This window comes from Cuculus canorus, chromosome 4, assembly GCF_017976375.1.
Source record: "Cuculus canorus isolate bCucCan1 chromosome 4, bCucCan1.pri, whole genome shotgun sequence".
NCBI lineage: Eukaryota > Metazoa > Chordata > Aves > Cuculiformes > Cuculidae > Cuculus > Cuculus canorus.
The window spans coordinates 10,875,826-10,896,994 of NC_071404.1; the positions used below are offsets into that span (position 1 = coordinate 10,875,826).

The 21,169-nt window shown below is 42.6% G+C and overlaps 2 protein-coding genes across 20 annotated transcripts in view; both read left to right on the top strand.

Annotated features, from left to right (window-relative positions):
* The window catches only part of SH3BP2 (SH3 domain binding protein 2), a 39,201-nt gene extending 30,301 nt beyond the window's left edge, over positions 1–8,900 (top strand). For 2 of the 3 annotated variants that reach the window (XM_054066184.1, XM_009564636.2), the window contains exons 5-13: positions 81–151; positions 540–628; positions 2,543–2,608; positions 3,191–3,779; positions 4,832–4,940; positions 5,257–5,312; positions 5,725–5,806; positions 6,067–6,126; positions 6,591–8,900. In XM_054066184.1, the coding sequence (XP_053922159.1) occupies positions 81–151; positions 540–628; positions 2,543–2,608; positions 3,191–3,779; positions 4,832–4,940; positions 5,257–5,312; positions 5,725–5,806; positions 6,067–6,126; positions 6,591–6,728 (1,260 nt within the window). In that variant the 3' untranslated portion in view covers positions 6,729–8,900. Of the gene's footprint in view, positions 1–80; positions 152–539; positions 629–2,542; positions 2,609–3,190; positions 3,780–4,831; positions 4,941–5,256; positions 5,394–5,724; positions 5,807–6,066; positions 6,127–6,590 lie in introns of those variants that run through there. The other variant, XR_008449814.1, reaches the window with a different exon arrangement.
* Positions 8,901–16,149: 7,249 nt separating this feature from the next.
* The window catches only part of ADD1 (adducin 1), a 62,174-nt gene continuing 57,154 nt past the window's right edge, over positions 16,150–21,169 (top strand). For 10 of the 17 annotated variants that reach the window (XM_054065658.1, XM_054065660.1, XM_054065663.1 and 7 more), the window contains exon 1: positions 16,150–16,304. The gene's annotated coding sequence lies outside the window, so the exon portion shown is untranslated. The remainder of the gene's footprint in view (positions 16,305–21,169) is intronic. The other 7 variants (XM_054065668.1, XM_054065669.1, XM_054065670.1 and 4 more) reach the window with 2 other exon arrangements.

Below are 21,169 nucleotides of genomic sequence, written 5' to 3' on the forward strand. Positions count from 1 at the left end.
ACAGAGGACAGACACCATGCATCTTTGTTTGATGATTTATAGATGGATGTGTTGGATGTTGTATTTTTATTCTTATTTAGAATTGGATGCTATCCTTGAGGAAGGAAATTGATCACTACCATGAGAAGAAAGAAACAATTACAGAATTCAGGTATCGGCCCGTAATCTTTATTTGCTTTTTATCCCTTTTGCAGTAGCTCTTGACAGTGGTGGTTTAGGCTACTTGCATCTACGAGTAATTTACTGTTAAATAAAACCAAGTGCAGTAAGGCCCAAGAATGAAAAGCCTTCATAACAGGTAAAGAATAACAAGACCAAAATAAATCTTTTTACTAAAAGAACTTTAAATGTCAGCTTTGTGTAAAACAAAACCCTTAAAATGACAGCAACAACATATCTGGCTGTTAATTGGAAAACAGGAATAGATTACTTCTGCTTTTCCAGCATTCCCTTCCAGTGCTGCAGTCCTGCTAGCAGACGTGTTTACTACTCCAGGACTCAGTGCAGTGATACAGAATATACTCGATTTTCTTTTGCAGTGACTCTGGTTCTGACGCAGACAGTTTCTATGGCTCTGTTGAACGTCCCATTGATATCAAGTATTCTCATCATTCAGCAGATAACGAAGGTGACAAATTTAGATAAATAAGATTTATTTATTGGCTTATTTTTTTGTTCTGGATCCTGCAGGAAGTATTCCCATAGCTTAAGCAAACTGATGCAACTTGCAGCTATAAGTTCTTGTTTTTATGAGGTGTGTAGTTGTAATTTTAAATTGGAAGGTGATATTCTGTGCCATAAAATATCAGTAAAAATAAATGGTAACTAAAGAAATTCAGATATTTCAAGGAGGTGTCTGACACCCTAACAGGACTGCATAGTGGGGAGTTTGTAGATCTAGCAAAAAGATAAAACTTTGGACCATGCCCTTAGGTCATAGTGTGGAAATACAAGGTCATCTTTATTATGATGATTGAATATTATTGACAGTATTTGAATATAATTACAGTAATAGGATATTAATCACTTAAAAATAGGTTCTGAAAACATGTAGAGACAGTGCAGTAAAAGATTGTGGAGCTAGTTACCTCCTATCTAGACTGTAAAATTCACTCACTTGTCCTGCAAAACAAACAGGCACCTACACATGGAATGTTGTTGCATCTGTGTTGTAGTTTGTTTACTATGAAACAGAATTGATCATCCCTCTGGTTCAGAAAGATCTCCATTAGGTACAGGAAGGGCCTGTATGTAACACCTAGGGTAGCGTTCTTCAATGACTTTCAAACTGAGTAACTTTTTAAAGTAAGGCTCTGAAAATGTCATTCTTAGTGCAGCCTGTCTTTATTCAAAGTTTGAGGCCTGTTAATTGCTGTAGTTGTTTCACAGTAAACAGCTGAGTGTCTTGGTGTTTAAGTACAATGGCCTGACAGGCTTTCTGGGATGTCTTCATTCACCACGTGTTTCAGAACTGACTTTCTAGTCAAGAAATGCATTGGTAAAATCCAACATGAGAAGCCTTGCTTCAAAGTTAAACATAGTTCCTTTTCTAGGCCTTTTCCCCATCTGCCCGTTAAGATTTCTAAATGCAGAGTTGATAGAAATGTGTACTCTCATTTCCTGAAAGGAAATTCCTGACTATTTTTCCTGACTAGAACAAAAAGGCAGGAGTGGGTCTTTTTAGGAAATCCGGTTCAATTGCTGCAAAGCAGAGGAAAACAGTCATCAGCATTTCATGAAGGAGTTCAGCACGTCTGTGTTTATGGAAGGGAAAGGTTGTATGCAACATGAATTGTGTCAAGCGGTGTAGCAGGAGCTTAAATTAGGAAACTCAGAAGAGCTGATTGATTTTTATCAGATACTCCTACTTTTCTTTTTTTTTTGTGCATTTCTCTAGGGAAATATTGCATATTATCCTTGAGGCTGCTGTCGTAGTTAGTGATGAGAAATCACCATCTAAAAGTAGCTTGTTTTTCATGTCTTGATTATTCTGACTTACAATTAAAAGCAACACTGAAACCGTTTAAGCTATTTGTTGTGGTCTGGCTTTTTTGTTGCCAGAGCAAGGCAAAAGAATGAATTATTTTGTAGATCCCTATGCTTGCTTAGGCTTCTGTACTGCAAAATCATAAATGGTTTTGTGCTAGGGTTAGGTTTTGGGGATTATTTTTTCCAACCGGTTTTGCCAGTGCATCCTTGTAGCTGTGTCGCTGCAACTGGTTTGAATTTTATTCAGGGAGGCTGTAACACTAGGAAGTATCACCAGAAAGTATATTTTAACTTGAAAGTTGGAAAAAATTTAATGTGCAGTGTAGTTCATCTCCCACTGTTTAAGTGATGGTTTTCTTAATTGACATCAAAACTGAAGGAAACACTTGTTCTAAATAGCAGAGGGGTAAACAGAAATTCTTACCTTTTTTCCACCTCTTAAAAAAAAATTAACTGAAAAATACTTGTTTATTAAAAAGCAATAAGCATTCGGTACTCTTTCTTGGTTCCAGGAGTACTTATCAGAGTCTGACATGTTGATTTCTATCTGTAGATTATGACCAGGAGGAAGAGGATGAGTCTTACCTGCAGCCAGATACTTCTGACCTAGTGAAAGATGGTATGTGATTTCTTCCATTCCCTTCACAAAAGGACCATGAAAGGCCTCTCCTGTGAAGGCAATATTCATGTAGAATGCCAGATAATTAATTTGGCTTGGTCATATCTAAAGCATAGCAGGTGGTAAAATAACTGAAGTAATGCACAGGTATCTAATCTTGAGAGGTATTTAGGATCAAAAGGTCCTGGTAACAGCAGCAACAATTTAGAGGAAGCCTTACATGCCTCTAAGGGCATGTTTTCTTCCAGGCTTCATGCCCTGAAAGGACCTGTATCTGGTCATCAGTCTGGAGGAGGGGTAATGCTTTTAACATAGTCTCTTTTTCTTTAGTTTTAGCAAAGGGAAAACTCCTTGCTGAGTTATCATAAGCCACACCTGAATAAAATTTGCTGGAGTTTACTACGCGTAGCATTCAGAGTTGTGCTGAAAGTTAAATGCTTGCCCAGCATTTGGGGTCCTATCAGATGAAATGCCAATGAAATATCTTAAAGCACATAGAAAATAAATTTGAGAACTCTTATTTGTTGATGTACTGTGTTTCTTCTCAGTTTTTCATGGTTTTGGGGTGTTTTCTTTCTGTAGACATGGTCTTGCCCCCAGCCTACCCTCCTCCTCCAGTTCCTCATGTCAGAAAATCTGCCTACTCGGAATCCAGGGCAAATTCCTTTGCTGGCAAATCTAGCATGCCACTACCACCACCACCTCCTAAAAGAAGCTTACCTGACATCAAACTAGAGGATTTCTCAAATGTGAGAGAGCTCCAGTCACAGTGCCGACCGGAGCCTAACCTAAAGATTCAACCCTCGAGCCGGAGACTAAGTGAACAGCTGCCTCCTGTGCCCCCTCTACCTCCTTTCAAAAAGCCTACATGTGTCAAAGAATCTTGCTCGTTGCCTCCAGAGCCTCTGCCTCTAGCTCAGGCTCTCGCTACTCCAGAAGGATGCGAGAAACTAAAAACCTTAAACCTTTCACCACGAACTCCTCCTGCACTGCCAAGCAATAAACCCAAGCTTTCACAGTTTGCTGAAAAACCAGTAGAGCCCAAAGTGCCAAGAGAACATGGTAAACCTGGACTGTTTGTACCACCAGTGCTCCCAAAGCCACCTGTGCCAAGCCACCAGCCCCCTGCAGTCAAACCTAGACCTGAGAAGTCTTCGTGTCCCCAGTTACAGTAAGTATGAAAGCACTATTAATTTTTTCCATTGTGTATTAGTTACTTCTTTGACCAGCATATGTCTGAGATTCACATCAGGGTTTCTCTTCCCTGCACCATCCCTCTCTTCCTCACCATATTGTGCTTTTTCACCTCATATTATTTTTTTTTATCATTTGAAAATTTTGCAGTGAGTTTTGCTTCTGAAATAGTTCAGAAATAAATAGTAGATAAACTGAACTTCAAAAAAATTACACCGATATTTTGTAGTTCATTTGTTTTCAAGTCTGTCTTAAAGATTTAAAAGCCTTGATTGAAGTGAGTAGGAAGCCTTTATTTCAGAACCTCAGTGCACTGCAAAACCAATTCTAAGCTGCTGCGTAGACAGGAAACGTGTTGTGTTTTATATGAAGATCAGCTTTAGGAGGGGATGTGGAGATAGCTATGGCGGTGAGTCAGGTGAAAATATTTTTGTCCACTGGATCATTTAGCAGCTCTGAAGAACAAGTAATGAACTCTTTAAAAACAGTACAAGGAAGATGCTGATATACTGGAGCAAGTCCAACGGAAGGCCACCAAGATGTTTAGCGCATACAGATACAGGACAAGGGGCTGAGAGAACTGGATTCGTTCAGCCTTTAGGAAGGCTAATGGGAGATCACTGCTGTCCACAACTACTTGCTGAGTGGATATGAAGCAGGCAAAGCAAGACCTCAGAGGTCTGCAGCGGTAGGATAAAAGTAACAGGGAAAAGTCACAGCCTGGGAAATTACAGCTAGATACTAGGAAAAATTTTTCACCATGTGGATGGTGAAACATCAGAACAGGTTGCTGCGGAGAGGCTGTGGATTATCTATCCTTGGAGAGACGCAAAACTTGACTGGACACGGCTACCCGATCCAGTTGGACCTGTGCTAGAGGTCCCCTTACAACCTAAATTAATCTGCGATTTGGTGGCTACACTGAAAGTTGTTCTTCAGTTCTCCTTTTATTATCCCTCTGGTGTTTTGTGTATATTTGTTCTGTTTTCCTGAGAACATGTCCTTCAGTTTTTGTTCTGTTTCTGCCAGGAGATCACCACCGGATGGACAGAGTTTTAGAAGCTTCTCATTTGAAAAACCAGCAGTGCCCTCCAAGCCAAATCAACCCGATGACGATTCTGATGATGACTATGAAAAAGTAAGATCAAGCAGATGATCCATTCTCAAAGAGTATTTTTTTTTTTGTATACTTCTGGGAATGTTTTAAATGCATATTTCAGGGGGTGGAAGCCTTTTTGAAATCACAGTTCTTTGTGGTGGTTTGGGTTTTTTTCACCTTTAAGGAATGCCTTGGTAAATTCTGGATTTTAATATTGGGTGAATATGAAGAAGCATAAAGTAAAGATTCAATCATCATTAATAATTTCAGATACTGTTGGCTGTAGCTTATCTGCATAACAAGATGCTGGCATTTTGAGTTACACAGTGATTTATTTTCTTCATATATTTTACAGGTTGGGCTGCCTGCTTCCATATTTCTTAATACCTCTGAATCCTTTGAAGTTGAAAGGTAGAACGTGACTTTTAAATAGTTGCTTAGAAGTCCTACAAAAACCTGCACTGAACAGTAGTCCAAAGATCATTTTGATAGGTACAATTTATGTTTAAAAACAAGATACAAGTATTTAAATTACTTTAATACGGAAATTGCTTTTTAGAAGACTTATGTATCAATTGAAAATGCATACTACTTGCAAAGTGATTTTGTTCTGTCCAGAGAGGGCTCTTCTGCCAGGCTGCTAGGTGGGACAGAATGGCAGATCTGCTCTGTGTTGCTGGAACAGTGAAGTTCTTTCAGCTGTGATGTGCTATGAATTATTATATCTGAAATAGAGATTTTCAGTAAGAATTTTTAGAATCTAAGTGTTTTACTTACCTGATTCAGAAAATGCTAACGTATGTAATTGCTTCATTATTTTTAGGATATTTAAAGCTAGTAGCCCACGGGGACAACCACAAAATGGATTGTACTGTATTAGGAACTCATCTACTAAGGCTGGAAAGGTAACTTGCAACTGCTGAATTTACTTTCCAAAGCAGTTTTTGATTTAGAGATACTGTCTCTTATATCTGATAAAGTACTTAACGATTTAGATGTGCCCTTTCCTTAAAGCAAGAACATCTGAGACAATCGCTATCATGACTGGAGTGATTTCTTTTTTTTTTAAACTTCTTTTTTGCCTGGATTGTAACAAATTCCTTAGTAATCACTGACTTAGAAGAGCTTATGAGCATAGACTGAATGTGTTGCATTTTTCTTCAAGGTATTGGTTGTATGGGATGAATCTGCAGAAAAAGTGAGAAACTACAGAATCTTTGAAAAGGTTTGTAGCTGCTGTGTGCACATGTATTGTGTGCATGTAAACATGTATGAATTTTGTGTGTATGTGTATGAAGTGTGCATGTGGATAGGTAAATACTGGAACTAACAAGTTAAAGTCTAAACTTCTTCCTATTCCTAAAGTTAAATATAAGCTCATTTACAAATATCTGGTCTAGGATGCGAGTTTGAGTACTCGGATCAGGGCTTTCTAGTTGCTGAATCATGCAAAAGACCAACTACCTGTAAATGTTCACATCTAAATTTCAGCTTCAGTCAAATCCTGAAGGAGGGGATATTAAATTCTTCAATTTAATTTGGACTTAGTTGTGTAGGTGACTAGTTTGCAAAGCAGTAGCTTGCTTGAAAGAACAGCTTGGTTCTGAGGATGATGTCTTGGGATTTTTTTTAAATGTTGAGTTGGAAAAATTATTGTCAATGATGACGTATGTTTTTGTTCTACAACAGGATTGCAAATTTTACCTGGATTCAGACATCATGTTTTTGAACATGGGAAGTTTGGTCGAATACTACAGCACTCACATCTTACCTAGTCATGACAGCTTGATTCTTCGGTGTCCTTATGGTTACTCTAAACCAAGGTGACATGATTGGCACAATTCACTGACACTTAGGACAAGTGTGTTCCTACTGCCCTTCAATTCAACGTGGACTGGTGCCACTGCCGGACATCATGTTGTTTGCACACAGAAAGTGAGAATAAATCTCATGTGACTTGTATGCAGAGGCCATTTAATGAACTCCAGGTAAAACCTTACAATCCAGATCAGTGGATTTTATGGTCTCTTCTTTTAAAAAGATCTGAACGGATTATGCTGTGAAAGCTTTCTGTGATACCTACACCTTTTATCAAACTGCTGCTATGATTAATCTCCTGGGAATGTAGAAGATGGACACGAACAAAGTGGTCTGAATACAACCAGTACAGAAACAGGAAGCTTCTGCTGGTGTATCAGAAGTCACTTGTGACAGGGAATACTAATACTCTGACTTCAGGGTATCGCTCCTTAAGTCAGCCCTGGTGCTTAACTGAGAGGTTTTGTGTGACTTGTATAGTTGTCTTGTAAATAACAAATACTTCTGTGCAAATAATCTGGTTTACTGCAGGCAAAGATGATTGGGCCATGTGGCTTTTTTTAAAAGCTCTGTCATATGTAAATGTAACTTCTGATTAACGTCTCCGGTAATCAATATCGGGGTACTATCCAACCGATACACTTGTGGCACCCCACACATTCCTGAATGATGTGCACTCCCCATGGGTATGGAATAACTGACCTTGCTTCCTTGGGAGCCCCACTCCTTAGCTCTCAGCTGGAAGGGGAGGCGCCACTAGTGCTTTCAATAGGTATGAGAAGAGAGAAGGGGGAAGGAAGGGGAGTCTTCTGAATATCCGAAATTCTGACTAACAGTTTTCTCTGATATTGTTGTCATCAAAAAAGGTTCTTTAAAACAAAATAGCATAAAAATGAAACCATGAGTGTGGTGCTCCTGTCGCTCCATAAATCCTTGTGATCTCTGAGGGTCTGCTTGCCAGCCCGCTGCATTCAATTCTGGGGCAAAACCGCACTGCCCCGGTCTACTTCTTGCAGTTCAACAAGAATTTTTCCATTGTTAAAATCTCTACTCCCTTTGTAGTTGCGTGCAAAATAGAATCTGGTTTTTAATGCACTATGAGCACTATCAGACTATGATTGGCATTAGTACGGTGCTTGTAATATTTGTTCCCTAATATTTTGGGGGAACCAAGGGCTTGATATTTATGCCAAAATTACCCTATTCCTGAATTTTACTATAGAAATTTATTTTAATGATGTGTTAAGTAACTTTGTTGATTCAGAAGTACTGTTATAAAATGGTCTCCTATCTCTAATAATGTTTACAAGACTTGTAATAATATTTTTTTTCTAAAAAATCATAAAATCATAGGATGGTTTGGGTTGGAAGGGACCTGCCACGAGGGCTGGAAAATAATCCTGTCACTCCTGAAATGCGAGCAGGTTTCTATCAGCCCAAACCTGCATCCATCAACTTTGTTTTTCTGTTACCTTTTCAGAGTTTATACATGTCAGTTCTTATCTTGTTACAGTTGGGTGGTCACAACTTTACAGACATTAACAAAACCACTACAGAAAAAGGATCTTCTGTAAACCAGGATTTAACCCCTAAGGGATTTTCCTTAATAAAGAGATGTACTATTAGGACTAAACAGGAATCAAGGCAAGAAATGCACAATGTCAGTCATTTGATCTCTGTTCTCTCTTAAAAAGCTTTTAAAGTAAAGAATGTGCAGCACTTCAACTGAATCAGAAATCTTATATTTCAGTAAGCATCCCCGTGTCTCATGCGCCGACACGATCCCCTCTGTGGGGAAGGCTCAGCCAATGAGGCATTTAAAAAATATTTCTGGCAAATAAGCAGATGCGTGTCAGAGCAAGTTCTAATTTCTTGTGGTATTTGCACGTACTGTTTACATGGTTTATTTTTCTCTTTCTGGGAATAATTGGTGTCGCTGTGTCCTGACAGTCCCCTTACAGGGTGCTGCCTTTGGGGCAGAGACTCCGATTTTTTTTGCAACCATGTACTCCTAATATTTTTTGAACCGTAAAAATACTTACATAATCCAATATCTAAAAGACAACGCTGTCTTCACCTGTGTAATACAAGATTTGCAAATATGTAAATTTGTGTTAATTTCTTTTTTTATATAAATGTATATATTTCTGAAGTGGATAAACTTTCAATACAAGTTTGCCTAACTTTGTGCAGTCGTCTTTTAACTTCATAGGTGTAGCAATGTCTTTGTTAAATAGCGCTGAATTCTTCTTACCATGAAGTTAGAAGAATTAGTTTTCAGCCCCCTTAAGAAGCAAACCTTCATTACAGCAACACTATAGGGAATCTGGGGTTCTGGTCATCATACAATGTGACTGGGAGTGGGAAATACCTGTTTTCCATTTCCTCTGAAGCTTCCCGAGTGTAGGGTTGAGGACTGAAGCACTCTTTTTTTATCTGTGGACCCAAAATGCCAGCATGACCACAGTAAAAGAGCATGTCAGAGAAACAGGAATGTTTGAGCAAGAAAGCCAGGTCTTCAAAGGTGTTCTTCAGGAACTTGCTTGGGAAAAAGAGGACCTTCTTATTTCCTGGCACCAAGCAGCCCTTCTGCTCAGAAATGTCTATGTAACTCGGTAGGTTTACACCTATGTGTTAGTAGAGGTGCAGCAGGTTTATGTCTCTGACATCTCCGGTATCCAAGGTAGGAGGTACAGCTGGTGAGGTATTAGGTGATCCTCTCGTCCCTCCAGAGACGAGTGGAAGGGTTCCAAACAAATCTGATCACTTACGCTTTCTCTTCTAAAACATCTTGCTCCTACGCACTATTCTGGTCTTTTCTAATGCAGAATTAGATGAAGTTAAATTCCTGGTGTTTGTAGGGAGGAAAGGCACACCAAGAGCACGTGGCTTGTTGTCTCTCTGCAATACCTCCTATTAAACTGGCTCTACTCTTTCCTTCACCACAAATCAGCATCTTGCATATACAACCGAGCTCCTTAGCTTTAAAATACTGTGTGGAGAAGAGTAAAGGCACTATTTGCTACACTAAAAAATGCAGTTTTAGTTTGGTAAAAGGCAAGTCAAAATAATTTGTAATAATTTTGGGGAGACTCTTGCCTTTTCTATCTAAACTTCCAAAACAAGTGTTACAGGTGATATTTTGGAGAGAGGGGATTGCCTTTCTAGGGAGAAAAATAGAGTGACTTTAAAAAATAGAAGTTTCAGTGAGGGGTTCTTAATCAATAGGTAGCGTATCACAAAGTGATCCGAAATTCAGGCAGTTTTCCTGACAGTAAAGTTGCTTTGGGACAGCAGCCCGTCAAGTATTCCCTAGTTCGGAACTTTGGTTTTTACAAGAATGTAAGTAGACTGCGAGACTATTCGTGGCTTCTAGTGCTTCATGCTCTGGGAAGTTCAAGGGGCGCTAAAGATGTGATTCTTTGAATTTGGGGACATCTGCTGGCCAGCCTGCTCCGTGCTGGGTTTCAAGCAACAGGAATGCAGCTGCTAAGCATGTGCATAGAAGTCATTTGGGGAGTCCATCTAAAGCGACTTCATTCAGAAGCCAGAGATTAAAGCTGCACTTCAGGTGGAAACTTGAGGTACCAGGTCTTCAAAATGTAAGAAGTCTTCTGGCTCATGTTTCTCACGTAAGTAGCAATATTATTTAGCAAAATTACTCATCTGAATGTCTTTTAACCTAGATGACAACAAAATTAAATGGATTTTATATTCCCCTGCTTAAATATACTTTAAGGGAGAATTTACATAATGAACATCTGACCACCATGTAAATTGTTGACATCGTGAAGTATTATAGAGTTATTCTGAATACTGAATGCTTCCCCTAGCAGCAAGCAAATCACACAGTATCACAGTAGTAGTTTTTACTAAACAGTCGGCTCCCTGAAGCCAAGGGTTTTTTCTAGCCATGGGAGTGCTCGAGTCATCCATGAGTACGACCTCCTGTATAGGAGAGATCATAGTTCTTGTACTATGAATACTCAGCAGTACCGAAATACCAAATACTGAATGCTGCTGGAACTTTCAGTGGTTTTGCAGCTCACTTGAAAACAGTGATGAAGCTCTGTGGGTTTAGGGGATGTAGTAAGTCTTATAGCATAGCCAGCTTCGAAATCTATTCCTACAGGACTTCTGTTACTGTGTCTTAATTACAGGATGGTCATTACTATCCCTTACCTCTATCTCCCTCCTTCCAGCATCTTGTTTCCAGGGAAATGGGTAATCCAGCCTCTCAGGTTCATGACATGGCCCCAATAGGCATGTAATCTTAGAGATGTCAATAATTTTTCGTGTAATTTTACTTGTCCATAACGCTACTGGAGTTGGTTTGCACAGAATGACAGTAAGAAAAACTGTTTGCAGGATTAGATCTCTGGATGCATAAGAGCCAGGGAAAAGCATCTCATCCCTCTTTGAGTTACTACTTTTTCTACCTTTTGACAACCACTTCATCACAGCTTCCTCCGTGTGTGATCTTGGCACAGTTGGCTCTTGTTTAGCGGGGCTGATGGGCACTTAAATTCTGACCTTGAAAGCTTTTTGCATGGATGGCGTTTTGCAGCTGTACTGAAGGCTGGTGATGTGAAAGCTACACCACAAAGGCACAGAAAACAAAAAGCAGGGGCTGTTCCATGTAAGCTTATTAAAGGGGTTTATTACAGAATGAATAAGGCAAGATGTACCAGGTGAGGCCTCACAGGCTGCCTGGTTTAGGCTTCAGTGATTATGTTGTCCTTTAATTTGCTAACATCCATGCTCATTTATTTTTCCAAGTAAATGCCAACTGCACCCTAATGTGGGAGTGGTGCTGGAAATGTGCCTTTTTAATGTTAAATGTCTAAAGGAATTAAAAGTTTTATATTCTAATACTAGAAAGTTTCTCCCAAGACTAATTAATTTGCTCCTGTGTATAGTAATAATAACCACTAAAAAATACTTCAAAATATTTTTCCTTTGCTTCTTAGCCCTCCTCATTACTCCAAAATTGCCCCGGTATCTTTTTTCTTTTTCCTTTCTTTGTTTTACTCTCCCGAGTCTGTTTTTAAGTCCTACCTCTTCAAAAGTTCTAGCTCCTGCTAGTGGTACTTTTCCTACTAAGGATGAAGATGTCACTAGAGAGCAGTTAACAACAGCCTCAGCTGCTAAAGGGACACTGACATTGATACAGAAGCAGCTTGCAGAGAACATACATCTAGAAGGCATGTGATGTTTAGGAAGTCATAAATGTTGCAATTAAAACAACTGGCTTTACTTGGAAAAGGATTTTGGAAAAACAAACCCAAACCTCCACAAAGTATTGTAATGTTAAGAGAAAGTCAGTTGCTCGAGTTCCTTTTGGCTAAAGCATTCATTGCACCTTTGGTTGTGTTTAGTTGAAACTGTCATTAAGCAGCTTTGAACCATGGAGCTAGGTTTACGTTTAATTTCAATCTTGAGATTTTCCTCTGCCCTCCTGAGTGTAAAGTCAGTATTTTTCAAACTCAGAGCCAAAGTGGCCTCTCAGTTTAACAGACTGTCTGGAATGTGGCAATGTTTGGTATGTTGCTTCTCCAGCAGCTCTGCTCTTTCCCCACCTGCTGCTTCAGTTCTCTTCATTCTTATTTTTTTCAGCTCAAATAAACCTCAGATGTGGTTTTGTTTGGTTGTGGAGGGGGATGAAAGTAGAGCAGAATAAGGTTTTTCTCCCTCCATGTTGTTGTTCCATCAAATGTTTTTCAGATATATACATTAAAGATTGTTTCTACCTACTATTTTCAAATCATTGGGAAAGTTCTCCTTCCTTACAAAAATCAGTAAAATCTGAAAAAGCAGCTCCCTCCTGTGAAGAACAGGATTGCAGCTGGGACAAAAATGAAGTTTCTAATAGTACTTTTGACATAGTACTTACCTACACTGACCAACTTTAGTAGGACTACATATAAGCTGTGAGACATTATTAGTGCTATTACACACCGCTGAAATTAAGATGGACCGTTACATCATATTAAAAACACATTCCAGTTCAATAATTTCACAGAAAAATTCCTTATGAGCTTTTCAGTAGCAATGCTGCAGGTCCATAACCTCCCTTACACCAGCATCTGCAGAGTCCTGGCTGTCAGTGAGGCACACAGCCCTGCTAGGGCTGCTCGTGGGGTATTTGGTAACGATAATTTGTGTTTCTCTCACTGCTCCAAGTAAGGTATGATTCCTCCCCGATCAGGGACTGGCTTTTACTTTGTTGGTACCTGACAAGGAAGTTTCAGCACAGAGACTCACCTTTTGGAGACCCATGGGAAAACCAGCAGAGAATTCACATACTGGCATTGTTCCATTTAGAGGAACTAGAACTTTGTCAGAGAAGGGGAGTAAAACTGCTTGAGATGAAAACAAATGATGGTGGTAGGGAAGCAAGCCCTGCCCAGTGAACAAACTGTTGGGATAAAACAGTCCTGGCAGGCCAAGAGCGAAAGATCTATTTTGATGCTCTCATTCCCAGCCTATAGGTGAGAAAACTGACCTGGAGCTACTTCTGTGTAATGAGTGCACCCCACATAAAGAAAGATAGATGTCCAGATGCCAGACTTGTGACATCAGATTGGTACTGTGCTACTCACAGGTGGCTGCAAACGGTTTGATGACCACAGAGTGCTAATGGCAGGTAAGGAGGTCAGTTGCACAAAGATAATTGTACGGTGTTACTGTTCTGATACCTAATAATGCAAAACTAAATAATTTGTGAATGAATGCATTCCCGTTGACTCTCTTGAGACTGTACAATGTAAGCTGAGTCCAGTGCTGCTGATGCTTGAGGCTAAGGAAAACACTGTGGATGAGTCAGCAAGTGGAACATCTATAGTGGCTGAACAGCACCGTGTTCTGACAGCTCTTATGGGAACACTGTGCTGGCTGTAAATCTGTGGTAGTATTTTCCTGGTGTTTGAGGGGCCGGGAGCCATTCTCCAGTACCGTGCAGATGTGCATGCAGCAAGCACAAGCTTACTGCCAACAAGCTTGGCTGGGTCAGCTTCCCAAACCTGTCACTGACAGCGGAGATCTTGAAGGGGTCAAGAACAAGAAATACTGCATGGTTCGTATTGTAGCTTCTGTTCTACCTGCTATGCTGTAAGCCCAGCTGGTAAGAGTTATCACAGACAAGTTCTTCATGCCTTAACTAATGCAGGAGTGCTGTTTCAGGTAGTCTTTGATACCACATGTCTGCCGCACTGTGTACTGCTTTAGTACGTGTCGGAATGTATGTGCCCTCCCTTACATTTCTCCCTGTGGAATCCCACCTTTGTCTTTGCAATAGCAGTCATGTTCAAGCAGTCAGATAGAGTCAGCTCAGGCACCTGGGCAGGCCAGATTAATCCTGTGATGCACCAGCTTCAGCAGTCTCCAGCTGCAAAGGGAGTTGGTTGAGCCAGTTGACTCAGTACAAAGCTGAGAAAAGCTTACCCCCCTCTGGCTTTTCCATCAGATTAGCCAGGTGAAACAAAATCTTCTCTGGCCTCATGATTATGGGATACCAGGCAGTGGGTGGGAGGAAGGCTGGAAGGGGACAGCAGGAGGTGGTGACCTTGGCCAGGTCACAGGGCAGGAAAGCAGAGGAAGGAGAGTGGAGGAACAGCACTCTTCTGCAGCATTTCCCCATTAGATTGAACAGGTATGATGGCAAAATGCATCTCTTGATCGGTGTAAGTTGCTTGTGACACCGTGCCCAGCAGTTAGAAAAACACTTTAAGCCAGCACTGCTAGCAGAAGAAATTGCCATGCCCTTCCCCAGCCACTACTGCTGTCCTCAACAGCCCTCTCGTGCTCTGCACTGCTGGTCTTACGACCATGCACTGAGCTGGAGCAGAAAGCGTTCTGTTTAAAACAGAGCAGTACTTCTTAGCTGAGTTAGTGCTAACATGTATCTACGCTTCCATTTACTTTACCAGGCAAGAAGAAAGAGAGCTTTATGTTTTGACTGCTATGGAAAGGAGAGGTAAGCGAGGTGCCAAGACAAAGGAGAATTTTGTCAGTCATGTACACGCCAAGGGGAAGACTACACATGAGGCAAGTGGCTAGACCTTGCACCTGCAGATCTTGTTGATTAGATTTCAAACAAGGACTGAAGATATGCTATCCTGTGTGTAAACACATCCACTGGGGTTAACAGGACTCAGCACTAGACTGGTGAGGTGACTTTAATGTTTTAGGCTTATAGCAACACTTCTTACAATAAAAAGTTCAGACACGATTCGCTAATTATTAGTAATTATACTGAAGTGTCACACACCATCCCTGCTGTGTGTGACAGAACTCTTCATTGCCACACTTCCACAGCAGTGACTTGATTCTGCACCCCTCTCTCAGCCTGCTCTATCATAAACACAGAACTATAGAATTGTTAAGGTTGGAAAACACCTTCTAAGACCACCCAACCACCAACATAACACCACCATGCCCACTAAGCCATTTCCCTAATAGCCACATCCACACGTTTTCTGAACACCTTCAGGGACGGAGATTCCACCACCTCCCTGGACAGCCTGTGCCAGTGCCCGAGAACCCTTTCGTTGAAGATGTTTTTCCTAATTTCCAACCTAAAGCTGCCCTGGTGCAACTTGAGAGGAGTTTTAGATTGCACATTAGGAAAAATTTCTTCCCAGAAAGGCGTTCTCAGGCAGTGGAACTGCCCCAGGAGGCAGTGGAGTCTCCACCTCTGGAGGGGTTTAAAAGAGGGGTAGATGAGGTGCTCAGGGATGGTTTAGAAGGGGGTAGGTGCAGTTGGACTCGATCATATCTCAAAGGTCTTTTCCAACTAAGTGATTCCATGATCCATTCTCTCTCGTCCTATCTCCTGGGAGAAGAGACCAGCACCCACCTCTCCACGCCCTCCTTTCAGACAGTTGTAGAGAGCAATAAGGTCTCCCCTCAGCCCCCTTTTCTCCAGACTAAACACCCCGGTTCCCTCAGCCGCTTCCACAGCCCCGACGCGCTGCTCCTTTCTGAGGCTACAGCTCCACAACCCCTCCCCCGGCTCAGGCGGCTCTTCCAGCCCTGCTCGAGGCTCACCCGGCCCCGCATGACCCGCGCAGCGCTGCCGCTCCCCCCCCACCCCCGCCGGCCAATGGGCGCGCCGCTCCCCCTCTCCCGCCGACCAATGGGAGCACCGCTCCCACTTCACAGTGGCCAATGGGCTCGTCGCTCCCCCCTCCCGCCGGCCAATAGGAGCGCCGCTGCCCCCTCACTGCAGCCAATGGGAGCGCCGCTCCTCCCCCCAAGCGCACCTCACGCCGACCAATGGGTGCGCCTCTCACCCCCCGCCGGCCAATGGGCACGCTGCTTCCACCCCCGAGCCTCCCGCCGACCAATGGAAGAGGGGCTCCCCCCTCCCGCTAACCAGTGGGAGCGCCGCTCTCGCCGCTCCCCCCCCACGCTTCTCCCGCCGACCAATGGGCGGCGCGGTTCTTGTGCTGCGGGCTCAGAAGCCGCACCCTGTCAGGCGGGGGCTGGGCCGGCTGCGGGGGAGGAGGGAGCGGAGACAGCGTCTGCAGCGGCCCCTGCGTCCCCGCTCCCTCCCGCCGCCGCGCCTTCTCCTCTGGCCTCGGGGTGAGCGGGGCTGCGTGTGCACGGGGGGGCGTGCAGGACGCGGGTGCGTGTGCACTGAGGTGTCTGGAGGGGTGAGTGTGCAGAGAGGATGCGTGTGCGAGGAGGGGGGTGTGTGCCTGGGGCTGTGCGTGTGCGCGGGTGCGTGTGCACGGCGGGGGTCTGGAGGGTGCGCGTGCACGGGTGGGGGTGCGCGTGCACGGTGGGTGCGTGCAGAGGGATGTGTGTACAGGGATGCGTGTGCACGGGGGGATGCGTGTGAATTAAGGGGTGCGTGTGCACCGAGGGGTGCGGGTGCAGGGAGGATGTGTGTGCATGGGCGTGTGACCCTGGGGGTGCGTGTGCAGGGGGACGCGCGCACGGCTGCATGGAAAGGGGGTGCCCCGCGTGTGTTTGTGTGTGTGTGTCTGCGTGTGTCTGCGCGTGTGTTCGTGCGTGTGTGTGCGGGCAGGCGGGGGCGGGGCTGGGCCCGGCGGGGGGGGCGTCTGCGCCGCGGAACGGGGAGCGGGCGGGGGGCGAGCGCGCAAAGCGCGGCTGCTCGGGGCCGGGCGGCCCTGGGGGTGCTGTGGGGCGGCGGGTTCGTGTCAGACCCCCGCGGGAGGCGCGGGGCGCTCCCGGCGCTCCGAGTTTGCAGCACCCGAGAGGTTCGGCTGCCGCCTCTTTTCCTCCTGCCTCCTTTCTCCTTTTTTTCCCCCTATGTCCTCTCTCCTTTTTTTCCCCTCCTCTACTCCCTCTCCCTTTTCCTCCAATCCCTTTTCTCCCCCGTACCCCACTCTCTTCTTTTTTGCCTGCCCCTCTCTGCCTCCTTTATCCCCCTTGGCTCCCCTCTCCCTTCTTTTTTGCCCCCCCTCTCCCTTCTTTTTTTTGCCCCCCTCTCCCTTCTTTTTTTTGCCCCCCTCTCCCTTCTTTTTTTTGCCCCCTCCCTTCTTTTTTGCCCCCCTCTCCCTTCTTTTTTGCCCCCCTCTCCCTTCTTTTTTGCCCCCCTCTCCCTTCTTTTTTGCCCCCCTCTCCCTTTTTCCCCTGCCATCCCACCAGGAGGTCTTTGCAGAATGCAGGTGTCACAAAATCCTCCACAGAGGATGCAGGGATGAAGCAGGGGACGATGCGTTTGCGGTGTTGCTGGTTGGCAGGGTCCCAGCAGACAGGCTTGGTTTCCCCTGGAAGGGGCATCTCTGCTTGAGTGTCTCCAGCGTCTGCTTTTGATACAAAACGTCATGTCTTTCTGCACACGGTTGCTGCAGAGGCTCTGTGATGCTTTTAAGGTTGATTCTGAAGCTGCATTTGCTTTAGGTAAAACAAGTGATTAAGGAAGGGGAAAATCCAGTCAGTCTGGAAAAATATTCACGTCTGTACTGAGAGAAGGGGCTGGGAATAGCACTGGGTTTAAATCTTTCATGAGATGCTGCAGTAGCTTGATAGTGTAAGTTTATTGTTGGTTTTGTTTAATTCTCTGCTTTTCGGAAAGTATCTGTAGATCGTAACCTTATCATGGAATCGTAGAATAGTTTGTGTAGGAAGGGACCTTTAAGATCATCCAGTTCCAACCCCTGTACACATCCCACTGTATCAGGCTGTCCAAAGCCCCGTCCAACCTGGCCCTGAGCACCTGCAGAGAGGGAGCGTCTGTGACTTCCTTGAGCAACCTGTTCCAGTGCTTCACCACTCTCATTGTGAAGAAATTTTTCCTTATGTCCAGTCTAAATATGTCCCTCTCCAGTTTATGCCCATTGCCCCTCGTCCTATCACTACAAACCTTTGTAAACAGCCCCTCCCCAGCTTTCTTGTAGCCCTTTCAGGTACTGGAAGGTCGCTATAAGGTCTCCCCAAAGCCTTCTCTTCTCCAGGCTGAACAACCCCAACTCTCATATATACCTCTCATTATATATCAAAAGTATTCTGTTTTCTTGCATGGTGACTTATGTCTTTATATGGAGCTTTGCAGAACATGTCTATGTTCGGCTTATGAACTCTCAAACTGCAGCTACTGCTGGATAATTTCTGTGTGCGTTTCTGGAAGCTACAGGTACTCCCTGCACACAGGCTATTTACGGCTCCAGGTCCTTGTAATGTGACTGCATGACTGTGCTAGCGGAATACTTGCCAGTTCTGAAATGCTGCAAATTTGTTCTTGTTGGTTTTTTTGGTTTGTGTTTTTTTTTTTTTTTTTTTTTTTTTGTGGAATATAGAATTCATTTTTAACATAAAGAAATAGAAACTATTTCTAAAATAGGCTTCCATTTTTCTTGTTAAATTGATTGATCTAGCAATTCAGTGCCTCAGTAAGGAAATATTCTTTTTAGAGCTGTTGTATAATAAGTGACAAAAAAATGCAGCTATGGGCTGGCTGCTTAGTTCTGGAGCAGGTGGCTTTGGTATTTCTTTATATTAAGTAAACAGATTTGATATGATCAAATAAAAATAGACTTAAGTGAACATAATGTCCTGTGTAGTTTGCCTCAGTTCTGGAACTTGGACTGGGTGGTTTTCTTAGAGTTTTCAGGAAGGGACACGTTCCATCTTCACTGTAGCAAGGTAATAATATGTGCCTTACTGTGTTTGCGCGTTTAAGTGTCTTGTAGTTTTACTGGAGTTTGGTTTTCTGTATGAGATTCCATAGTGAGGAGTAGTGCTTTTTAGCCAAAAACTGTTGTGTTGCCTGAATGTTTGGTTTTTTTTTTTTATGGTTGAGCATCATAAAACGGTGTGAGAAATCTGAACATTTGTGTTTCATCTGGAACAAGCACTTTTGCTAACACATTGTGCCAGCAAGTGCATTAAGGTATGGTTCGCCAGTGCTGTAGAGTGAAGAAGGTCACTTACTGAATCAGTATTTTTCTGTGACAGTTCTTTTTTGATGTCTCTAAGAGAAGATTACTCACTGTCCTCATTCTTTGAGAATCACCATCAATATTAAACGTTATTTTGCACGTATGGGATCAAATCATTTCATGAGATTATGTGTTCAAACCTCACAGGAGTGAGAATAAACCTACTTCCACTGCATTCAAGTCTGGCTTTTTGAAGGGTAGCTTCGCAGCATGAAGTGCTTTTAACAGATCTCCTCAACAAACATTCTGTGACTTGATGTAGGAGGAAAAAGCTGAATTTTGAAGTACCCAATTTTTAAAATAAATAGAATAAAATATAACTGGAGTTTGAGACTAGGAGAAGGATGCTCAGCACATTGATTGCTAGTAAGCAAACAACTGCTTTGTGACAAATCCTCTCTAACTCTGAGGGGGTTAGAAAGGAAAGCTTGTACCTACTGTTTTTCTGAGTTGTAGAAATAGTTTTCTTAGTTATTTAAGAACTGTGGTGGTGAATAGTGAGTAATGTGTAAATCCCAAACTACTGTTGCTATGCAAATAAGCCAGTCTTGCTTTGAGGGGGAAAAATAATAGTGACAAAACTTGCCCACCGCTTTTGTGAAGGAGAGTGTTTCAGAGGAGTGTCACTTCTGTTGTGTAGTGGGGACATGAAGTAAAACCAATAATGCTAAATTTCTGATTTTGATGACTTTAAGACTAGAATTTACTGTTGGACTATGCTGCTGAAAGCAATGCCTGGAATAGCACTGTGTTGGTAATACATACCATAAGTAAGTATTCCTTGGACACTTAGAGGGGTAGATGCTTTGCATTTAAAAGCTGATTGTAAGCAGGTATGAACGTAGGTTTAAACTGCTTGTTCTGTTGTGAGGCCATTTCACATCTGCTGAGGAACGTGTCTAAAACCCGTCTGTTAAATTATAGATCTATTATATTAACAGATTGAAAAGCAGATATTTTTTTAAAGTGGTAAATGTTGCTTGATTAGCTGAGTTTTACAGTTTTCATTCATATAATTTAATCAGCTTTCTCAGGGGAATGGGAAAACATTACCTAGTCTTGTTGCTTATTCAGCATTTTTCTTCCATAATACTTTTTGTTACAGCTGAGAACAGCTAACCAAACCTGTGGGTAAGGAAAGGGGTAAAATGTGAGTTGTGTAAACTAATTTATTTCCTGAGGAAAGCTGCTTTTCATTAGAGGCAGTAATGCTTAAAAAGTACTGGTTATACAGATATTTTGATCTACAATAATGTTTACTTTAAAATCATCCTTTTCTGTGGTTACATTTCCTATCATTATTGTGTGTACGATAACAGAGTTATGCAGTAATTCGATGGAATGTTCAACATAACTTCATGATAACGTGTGCTGTCATCTCATTGTTTATTGAGAATAATCTTAATCATCATTAGTCAAGCTGAAGCAGATAATTGGTTTCCTTCCTCACCAGGCAGAGGGTGTTGTTTACTGTGGTCTTGTCAGTTCAGAAATTTTAGTGGTTATTAGTTGCAGAAGTTGTAAGGGCAGAGACTCCAGGAAACACCATTTTTACAACTGCTGCTTTTTCAAATCAGATATAAGCTGAGAGGGCGTTATTTGTCGTGAGGACTCTGGGTTAACATTCTGACCAACAGTCCAGGTCTTGAATAAGGTTTAAGTATTACTGCTACTTTAGGGAGTTTTAAACTCCAAGTATTCTTCGTTTCAGGGCAAATTATATTTTAGTATACAGATGGATTTGAGTAACTACAACCAGTCCATGTGTGCTCACTGACTCTGTTGGATTGAGTCTTTGACCGTTAAAAAGAAACTGAAAGCGGTGTCCTTGAAGGTGTAGCCAAACAGGAGTAACAACTTCTTCAGCACCTTCCTAACTTCCTCCTTATGACCTTGTTCCTTAGACTGCATTTGGAGAAATGAGTTCTGCCTGCTGTGTTGGGTACAGAACAACCTTTCAACCTCAGATCAGCAAGCAGGGAATCAAAAGAGTTGTTCGCTATCACTTGTTTGAGTGGTTTTCCCTGCAGATTAATTAAA